Consider the following 9,953-nt stretch of genomic DNA (forward strand, 5'->3'; position numbering starts at 1 on the left):
TTTTTTTTGATGTGGTCTCACCCACAGCCTCATACAATGTTGGGTCTTCAGCACATCTGTGATGGCCAGTTGTCCACAGGCATGGGTTGCAGTGGCAGTGGGACTATCTCAAGGCTTCATAGAGCTCCTATATGTAAAGGCAGTGGACTGTAGGCCATAGCTTCTGCCTTCAAGGAATTTAACCATTTTTGGAGCAGATGGATGTATATATAGTTCTGATACTTTGGAAACACACACAAAATGTAGTGGGAGCATTAAAAGCAGAGTTCTTATTGGTTTGGGAAAGATGGCATTTGAGCTGAAACTTGGAAGTAGGTTAGGATTTTGCCAGACACAGTGGGGGAAGGATATTCTGTGTGGAGGGCATGGGGAGATCAAAGGCTTGGAGGAGGGGAAATGATCCAGTCTAGAGCTGCAGTTTTAGCTACACTGAAGGGAGGGACTAGAGCTGGATCACAGAGCCTTGAATGCTAGGCAGAGGAGTTTGCCTTCTGTCCTTAGGTTTGAGGAGCTCTAGAAAACTTTCTTCAGGGTAGCTTTGTAGCCAGAGTTGAACTTGGGGCAGGTACTTGGGAGGACCATGGATGGCATGCACAGGGAGGGAGCTGGGCAAGGTCTCACATCTGTCCACCTCTTGTTGTGCAGGGCAAGGTCTCTGCCTTCTTCGTGGCTGACCTGGGTGCAGTAGCGAGAAAGCACTTCTGCTTTCTGAAGTGCCTGCCGCGAGTCCAGCCTTTTTATGCTGTCAAGTGCAACAGCAGCCCGGGCGTGCTGAAGGTTCTGGCCGAGCTGGGGGTGGGATTCAGCTGTGCCAACAAGGTGAGCTCCTGTCCCCACCAGTGCACTGACCCTCAATGCCTACTGAACACACACGTGGCTGGGCTGGTGCAGGTGGGCCTTGGGGAGTAGGAGTGACCTGCAGTTAGCCCCTGCCCTCTGAAGGGCCACCCACTCAGGAGGGGCTTGTGGGATGAGGGAGGGAGAAAAGAGCATGGAATTTTAGCCTAGAAGTTCCCGATTGGAACCTCGCATGTCCCTGGGTAGATGCATCACATTTTTAATGGAGACTTTAAAATTTCTTGGCATAGAACTATATATGGCATTCTTCTAATTAAAACAAAACAAAAACACCATGATATTGTTGGTTTTATTTTATTTTTTCTTTTATAATCTTAATAATATGTGACTGTGCATTTTCTTTAGAGTTTTGTTGTTGCTGTCAGTGCTGTCTTTCTAATTTGATTTCTGCTGTTGTCTTAATTCCCTCCTGCTCTCTTTAGACTTACTTTGCTTATATACTGTCATTCAGTATTCACTGAACTCCTACCATATGATAGTCACTGTGGTAGGGAGGGCTGGTGATACAGTGTTGAGCTAGACAGACGGTGTTGTCCTTGAGTTGAGTGCTTAGTTTATCTGTTTTCATTCTGTTTTTACTAGATAAAAGCCTTTAAGCTATAAATTTTCCTCAGAGTACAGCTTTGAATATATCTCACTTATTCATTTAGCAAATATTTATGGAGTACTTACTATGAGGCCAAGTATTCTAGATGGGGATTTAGCAGTGAACAAAATAAAACAAAAAAAAGCCCTTCCTTTATGGTGTTTGCTTTAAAAAAAATAAACAAATTAGAAACAAAAATATATAGTCTTTTAGAAGGTAAGTGCTGTGGAAAAGAATCAGGAAAGGGAAGTGGAGAATACTGGGAGAGACAGTTACACCTTTAAGGGGAGCAAGCCTGGTGGGTGTTGGTGTGTGATATCTTGGTCAGCAATATGGCTAGATGTTGTGAGGAGAGTTCTAGAAAGGATTCCTGGAGGAGAAGGAAGGAGAGCTAGACTGAGTAGGATGACAGGGCTGCAGTGACTCCAAGTGGGGGAGAAGTATGTGCCAGGGGTGGGGTGGTCAGAAGGAGGAGGTTAGCCATTACTGGGGATCAAATGTTAGTGCTCTTGGCTGTAGATGAGTCTTTCCCTCTGGTCTTTGCATTAGCTTTTGCTTTGCACACCTCGTTTTGTGTGTGTCTTACGTAAAGTCCTGAGAGGTGCACAGAGGGAGATATTGTGTTGAGGATGCTTGAGGGCCAGCTGCATGCAGCTTGCTGGTAGCAGAGCCAGGATGTCTGCTTTCCCTGCTGCCTTCTGCAGTGCACTGGGCCTCCACGGGGATAAGAAGGAACAGGATCCTTTTCAGTCCCCCCTGGTCTAAGGGTGATGGATGGGACCAAACCCCACTGACTAAAGTCGTCTGCATCTGGAAACCCAGGGGTGAGGCACTTGGCCCTCCAGCCTCTGGGGCTGGCCTCCAAAGGACAGTCTTGTGGGGTGTTGGGCTTAGAAAGACCTCGAAGACAGTAGAGACATTAGAAGCATCTACCGTTTGCTAAGTGCGTCTGTTGTGCCAGGCACTTTGCCAAATGTTTTATGTACATGATCTCATTTTGTTCTCATAGCAACCCTGTGAGGTAATTATTTATACCGGGATTCTGACAACAGCCCTGTGTGCATTTAACATCTAAGGAAATGAGGCACCCTAGGGTCATGCACTGGGAGGTGGCAGCTTGAGTCTAACAGTGTAGTCTCAAACTCCATTGCTGCTGTCTTTCCCAAGGTCTTTGGGGAGGGGATGGCTGAGCTGGGACTTGCCTAGTGATGGATGCCCCCAGCCAACTGCAAGGGTGAGGGGAAGCCTGAGCCCCCTCCCTGCAGTGGGATCATACAGACCTTTAGGTGCATTTACTGTGAGGTGGCTCCTGGGACTTACAGCTTTTCTTAGAAGGCTGAGGCTGCCCTCTTCTGGTTGGCCATAGTGGGTGGCCATGTTTAACAGCACCATGCCTTAGCAGACGTTGATTGAGTGGCATGAGGTAGGGCTGGATGTACAGATGGACATGCACTGGACAGGCTGCCGAGCCAAGGCACGGGCCACACCTTGCACAGGGGCTCTGGTCGACCCAGAGGACCTTGTGTCATCTCTCCTGCCTCATTCCTTGCCCTCTCTTGCTGTCTTCCTCAGCATCCTACTATCTTAAAAGCATATCCCTGGATACCACATTCTCCTCCAGCCCAATCCCTTGCTCCCCCTTTGTGTCTAAACTCAACTGAGTTGTCTACACTCGTCTCTCTGCACTCGCTGTTTCTTTTCCTCAGCACTCACTCCTTAAACCATTGCTTCCCGGCCTCCATTCTCACCACTCCAAAGGATTTCCTCTTACCAAAGTCCCCACTGATCTCCAGGATCCAATGAGCACTTTATTTTAAACATTAATTGTGAATTATTCACATACGTTGATTCATTCACCCAAAAAGAAAGTAGGACATCAGCTTTCTGTCTCCATAGATAATTACCATTATGGGTTTATTGGATATATACTATTTAAAAAATACTGTACTTACATAAATGATCCACAGAAAACATATAATGTTTTGTGATTTTGTAACAAAATATGAAAGGTATTCATGGGGTATGTGCTGTTCACAGTAGCTTTAAACTCAACAGGTTCTGTCCATGTTGATGACTTTAGACTCAGTCTGAGGACACTCCTTGGTCCTCTTATCATCTGGCCTCTCAACAACATTCAGCACAGCAATCTGTCTTTTTTTTTTTTCTTTTTGTCTTTTTTCATGTCCGGCAATGGATCGCAACCCTCAGTGTCGCGCCCGCACCAGACCAGGGCCGGCAATGGGATCGCAACCCTCGGCGCTGCGCCCGCCCCTCGCTCAGCCAGTGAGCGGGGACCGGTCTGTATGTGGGATCCGAACCCTCGGCGGGAGCACCGCCACGCTCCCAAGCGGCGCACTGTAGCAGTGCGCCACCGGGCCGGCCCACAATCTGTCTTTTTAAAAAACATCCAACAATGGGCGGGAGGTGTCGGTGAAGGGCCATAATAATCATATACATTGTATATTGACAAAATAAAAATTAAGAAAAAAAAATAAATAAAAAATAAAAATAAAAAACATCCAACAACAACATACACTCCTCGTTTTAAAGACTTCACAAGTATATAAGATGAAAGGGGACGATGCTGGGCCCCTCCCCACCCTCATTGGGCACTTCTGACAGTTGAGACAGCTTCTTCTGTCCAGACACAGTTGTAAGACATGGTTTGCTTTTACAGGAATGGCACTGTAATCTATGTATTGTCCTCTCTCTTCTGGAGGCTTCTCTGTCCTCACCTCTAAGGGTCCTGGGCACTGGCTCTTCTGTCTTCTACCACTCTCTAAATGATAGCGTTTCCCCTGGATTCTGTCTCAGATGGGTCCTCTGGCAGACTCTGCCTCTTAGGGAATTTCATCTTCTCCCATGGCTTTAGAAAGCATCACTATGCCACCACCTCTCATGTTTTGATCTCCAGCCCAGACATGTATATACAGCTGACTTGATACCAGAAGATGCCTCAGACCCAACGTGATCAGACACACAGTGATCTTCCCCTTCATGAAGGCCCCTCACACATCCTCACCCCTCATCCCACATGCAGTCCACCACCCAGCTTGCCAGCCCTGCTTCCAGAACACATCTCCACGCCTCTGTCCTCTCAGGGCGATTGTGACAGCCACTGGCCAGTCTTCCCAGAATCCCCTTGGGCCCTTCCTCAGTTTGCCAGAGTGATATGCATTTAGACCTTAAAGTGCAAATCTGACCACATCATATCCCTTCTTGAAATGCTTCAAACTCTTTCCCATCACACACAGGGTAAAATATAAATCCATATGCAGGGCCGGCCCAGTGGCGCACTGGATAGTGCGCCGCTTGGGAAGCGCGGCGGCGCTCCCGCCCGAGGGTTCGGATCCCACGTACAGACCGGTTCCCGCTCACTGGCTGAGCGAGGCGCGGGAGCAACGCCGAGGGTTGCAATCCCGTTGCCGGTCCCTGGTCCGGTACGGGGGCAACACTGAGGGTTGCGATCCGTTGCCGGACGCGGAAAAAGACAAAAGACAAAATAAATAAATAAATAAATAAATAAATAAATAAATCCATATGCAGCTGTCTTGGTCTCCTTGGTGGCTCCACCCCCCACCCCCCCACCTTGTTTCTCCCAGCTCTGCTGACTCTGCTCCTCTGCCTCAGCCACTCCAGCGCTCTCTGTTCCTTGCTCAGGCTGAGCATCTTCTTGCCTCACAGCCTCTGCACAGGCTGCTTTCTCTACTGGAAACATTCTTTCCTTCCCTCTTGGCCTGGTGGAGGCCTCCTGTAAGGTTCAGCTTAAATTTCTGACCCTCAGGAAGGCTGTCCTTCACCCCTTACACCCAGGTCTCCCTGTCCTGCATCCTCTAGCATCCTGTACTTTTTCTTCATGGCTCTTGTAATTTATAATTCCATCATTACCCAGAGTTCACTTGTGACTGTCTGTCTTCTCCACCAACCCGAAAGCTCCATGGGGTGAGAGATCCCTGCTTTATTTACCACTTGTTTTCATGAGCACCTATTGCAGAGCCTGGCAACTCAATAGATGCTCAGGAGATACTGTCAGTGTAGCAATAAGCTTGTATTCTTTGTTATAGTACTGTGGTTAAGAGCTGCTGTGCCAGGGTCTGACAGAATCCCAGCTGTGCTGCTGATAAGCTGTGAGACTTTGGAGAAGTCACTTAACCTCTCTGAGCTTCTGTTTCCTATCTCATTAGATTATTATGAAGATTAAAGCAGAATGTACATAAAATATTTAATGTGATGGCTGGCATATGGTAAGCCTTCAGTGATTGATATTTGTTCTTTAAATATTTAAAAGCTAATCACAGGTCCCCAAAGTGCTATCATTGCTCCTTCTTCTTCCTCTGGTGGTGAGGCAGGCGGCAAGAACACATTTTCACATCCACTCAGGCTCAGGGTGGGGGGCACGTCTGCCTCTGGGACGCAAGCCGTGATAGCGGCAAGTCCAGTTCTGGATTTGGACGTCTGTGTGCCGCTCTGCTACCTATTGGCTATGTCACCACAGTCTCTGAACTCAATTTTGTCCTCCATAAAATGTGGCCAATAAATATTTCACGGGATAGTTATAGGCATTATATGAAATAAGGCATATAAATACTTAGTATTGAAAAGTAGCTAAATTAAAATTAGTCTTTTATTATTTTTTTAAAAGATGACTGGTAAGGGGATCTTAACCCTTGGCTTGGTGTTGTCAGCACCACGCTCAGCCAGTCAGTGAACCAGCCATCCCTATATAGGGATCCGAACCCTTGGCCTTGGTGTTATCAGCACCGCACTGCCTGAGTGAGCCATGGGCCGGCCCTAAAATTAGTCTTATTACAAACTCAGGATGGCTTAAAATGGCTTTTATGTCTCCTACCATGTTTCAAAACTGGCTCACCCTTGACTTCTTTCCCTTATTCATGGAGAGTCAGACTTGAGTTTGAAAGTTGGTTTTTCCACCCACTTGCTGTGTAGCATCTCTGGGTATCAGTTTCCTTCCCAGTAGAGTGGAGCTAACAGCCATCTGAATGGGTTCTTCTAAGGGTTGAATAAAATAGCTAATCTAAAGCAAGGGTTGGCAAACTGTGGACAACCACCTGATTTTGTAAAGTTTTGTTGGATCACAGCTGTGCCCATTTATTTACGTATTGTCTATGGCTGCCTTGGTGCTACAATGGCAGTTGAGTAGTTGCAACAGAGACCGGCTTGCAAAGCCTAAAATAGTTACTGTGGCCTTTTATAGAAAAAGTTTGCTAACAGCTGATGTAAAGCATCTCATTCAGGGCCTGCTTGTGGCAGGTGCTCAGTGAACATGGTCACTCTCAACGTGATTACGATCATCATCCCCATCATCATTGTCTGTATCATTAATGCAGCAACCAGGTGGAGATGTGTTCTGCGATGGTGAGGAAGAAGAGGCCCTGAGGGGAGAGGGGCTGAGCTGCAGTCGCCTGCACACCCAGCACAGTGCCATGCGCAGAGCAGGCCTTTGGAGTTGGGTGATCTCCGTCAAAAAGACTCTTGGTCTGGTGGACTTTCTAATATACTAAGTAATATTCTTATTTATTAAGTTGACAAATAAAAGTTGCATATTGTATATATTTATGGTATACAACATGATGTTTTGATATATGTATACATTGTGGAAAGGCTAGATCAAGCTAATTAACATATGCATTAACTCATATAACTTAGTTTTTGAGGTCTACTCTTGTAGCAATTTCTAATTGTTAACTCTAGTCCCTGTGAGGTACAATAGATCTCTTAAACTTATTCCTCCTGACTGAAATTTTATATCCTTTGACCAGCATCTCCCTCCCACCCACCCCAGCCCCTGGCAGCCACCCTCCTACTTTCTGCTTCTTTGAGTTTGACTTTTTCAGATTCCACATATAAGTGAGATCATGCATATTTGTCTTTCTGTGGCTGGCTTATTTTACTTAACATAATGTCCTTCAGGTTCATCCATGTTGTCACAACTGACAAATTTCCTTCTTTTTTAAGGTCAATTAATATTCCATTGTGTATATATAACACATTTTCTTTACCCAATCATCCCTTGATGGACTCTAAGGTTGATTCCACATCTTGGCTCTTGTGAATAATGCTGCAGTAAACAGGGGAGTGCAGATATCTCTTCACATACTGATTTCATTTCCGTCAGATATATACCCAGTATGGAACTGCTGGATCATATAGTAGTTCTCTTAATTTTTGAGGGAACCTCCATACAGCTTTCCAATATTCTTTAAACATTTAAATCTGCCAGGAAAATGTATCAGAAGCCTGTTTTCAGGCCTACCATGAGTCCATATAGTGCCTTGGTGTGAATTAGAAAATGTACCCCTTCTTTAAGACACTTAATTGTTATAATAAACATACTGATTTTGTTAGGGTGAGATGCTTTACTGCCAGGAAGTTTTGTATAATAATAAGTACACAAATCTGCCCTGCATTTGCTGTGAATGGGCCCCCCCCCCCCACCAGGATTGTGCGGTGCACCACCTGCAAGGCTGTATGTGGCAGCCTTGCCTGTCAAAGAATGGCAAATCAGCATAAGTCTTGATTTCTGTATATCTGTTGTTTTAAAGTGAGGTCCACCTGTTATGGACCTCCCCATTGCACAGCTAAGACTTTGTCCCTCATCTGTGCTTCCTTGGGCTCCACGGGCCAGTAGTTCCTGGTGCTCCCTTACCACCACGTTTGGGATCCCACAGGCAGAGATGGAGTTGGTCCAGCATATTGGTGTCCCTGCGAGTAAGATCATCTACGCCAACCCCTGTAAGCAAATTGCACAGATCAAGTATGCTGCCAAACACGGGGTCCGGCTGCTGAGCTTTGACAATGAGCTGGAGCTGGCAAAGGTGGTGAAGAGCCACCCCAGTGCCAAGTAAGTTGAGAATCACTCAGATGGGGAGGCTGGGCTGGTGGGTAGGGGCAGAGGAACCTGCCTTGGACCTGGCCCCAATCACAGGAGGGGGGGTGGGTACTCCTGGACTCGACCCAGGATGCCAGGGCCTGACTAGAATAAAGGCAGAAACAACTGGTTACAGCTCCTGGCAGAGGAAGCCAATGGTATTATGGAGGTCAAAGTCAGAGGCTTGAGAGAGCCGGAGGGGGTGGTCAGGAAACCTTCACAAAGGAGGTGGTATTTGAAGTGGGCTGTAAGGAATGAATGGAATTTGGTGAGGGCATAAACATTGAGCTGTGTATATACAAATGCATGGAAGTCAGAAACAGCATGGGGTGTTCGAGGGATAAGCAGAAACTTGGTGTAGCTAGAACACAGCACGTGAGGAGGGAGTGAAGGAGACAGTGAAAGACACTGGTCACAGGACAGGGACCTGATGCAAAGGGGTCAGAGCTGGATGTTTTGCTCTGGCTATGGTTTTACGCAGTTACTGGATACTCTAAGGATTCCAGGGAGGGACCTTGGGGTGGAGGGGAGGCCAGGTGATGGGCCACTCTGCTTCATCCAGAGCAGCTTCCATCACGATATTGGGGTTCTCATTAAGACTTTGTTTATAAAATGGTTCCTCTCATACATCAAAAGGTTGAAAACTCTGGTGTGGAGGCTGATTGGGAGGAATTGGAGCTGCCTGGGGGAGAGCTGGTGAGGTCTGGAGCACGGCGGAGGCTTCAGGGATGGGTCCAAGGACATTTAGGGAATGGATTAAACAGAACTTGGAGGCTGATTGGCTGTGCAGGGAGAGGAGGGGGTCAGGGAGCCTGTGGGGTTGGGCAGCTCTGAGCCATGCGGATTCACAGCCCTTGATTCGGAGAAGATGTGGTGGGGTGGGGAGGCAGGGTTTACCCAGCAGAGGTGCACTGCATGTCCCATCAGGATGGTTCTGTGCATTGCCTCCGATGACTCCTACTCCTTGAGCTGCTTGAGCCTGAAGTTCGGAGCGTCATTGAAATCCTGCCGACACCTGCTTGAAAATGCCAAGAAGAGCCAAGTGGAGGTGGTGGGTGTGAGGTGAGCACCAGGAACCCCCACCATCCCCACCCACACCAGGCCCACTGCCTCTTTCATAGGAATTAATCAATTCCATGTGAGACCTTCCCCAGGGTCTCTGTGCAGCGCCTGTCCCTGGGCCTGGAATTCTGCCATTTGTGAATTTCCTCTCTTTGGAAAGAAGGTTTGGAATGGCCCACAGTCCCCAAAAGTTCTTGTCCCAGGAAGTTTCACCCAGGGACCTAGCTTTGAGGGAGTTTTACCAGCCTGTAGGCCAGATCTGCCTCTTTTCTTGCAGGGATATAGAAGAAGTAATAATAATGACCTAATATACAGCTTCATTTATTCTGCACTTAGGATGTGCCAGGCATTGTGCTAAGTGCTTCATGTCCATTATCCCACAGCCTGGTGTGGTATGGGATCTTATCCCCACTTTATAGATGGAGAAACTAAACCAAGGCAGGCTGCGTAACTTGCCAAGGCCACACTGCTGCCTGAGAGGCATATCCACATCTGGTTGACTTTGGGACCCTGGCTCTTATCCCAGAGGGTTCATCTCCAGGGGCAGCATGGAGGGAT

At 47.3% G+C, this 9,953-nt stretch overlaps 1 protein-coding gene across 1 annotated transcript in view; it reads left to right on the top strand.

The window, feature by feature from the left end:
• AZIN2 (antizyme inhibitor 2) overlaps positions 1-9,953 on the top strand; it is a 41,000-nt gene that overhangs the window by 3,768 nt on the left and 27,279 nt on the right. The window contains exons 2-4 of the mRNA XM_008586348.1: positions 646-819; positions 8,134-8,306; positions 9,261-9,395. Of these exons, the coding sequence (XP_008584570.1) occupies positions 646-819; positions 8,134-8,306; positions 9,261-9,395 (482 nt within the window). The remainder of the gene's footprint in view (positions 1-645; positions 820-8,133; positions 8,307-9,260; positions 9,396-9,953) is intronic.

This window comes from Galeopterus variegatus, unplaced genomic scaffold (genome assembly GCF_000696425.1).
Source record: "Galeopterus variegatus unplaced genomic scaffold, G_variegatus-3.0.2 Scaffold3947, whole genome shotgun sequence".
Lineage (NCBI taxonomy): Eukaryota > Metazoa > Chordata > Mammalia > Dermoptera > Cynocephalidae > Galeopterus > Galeopterus variegatus.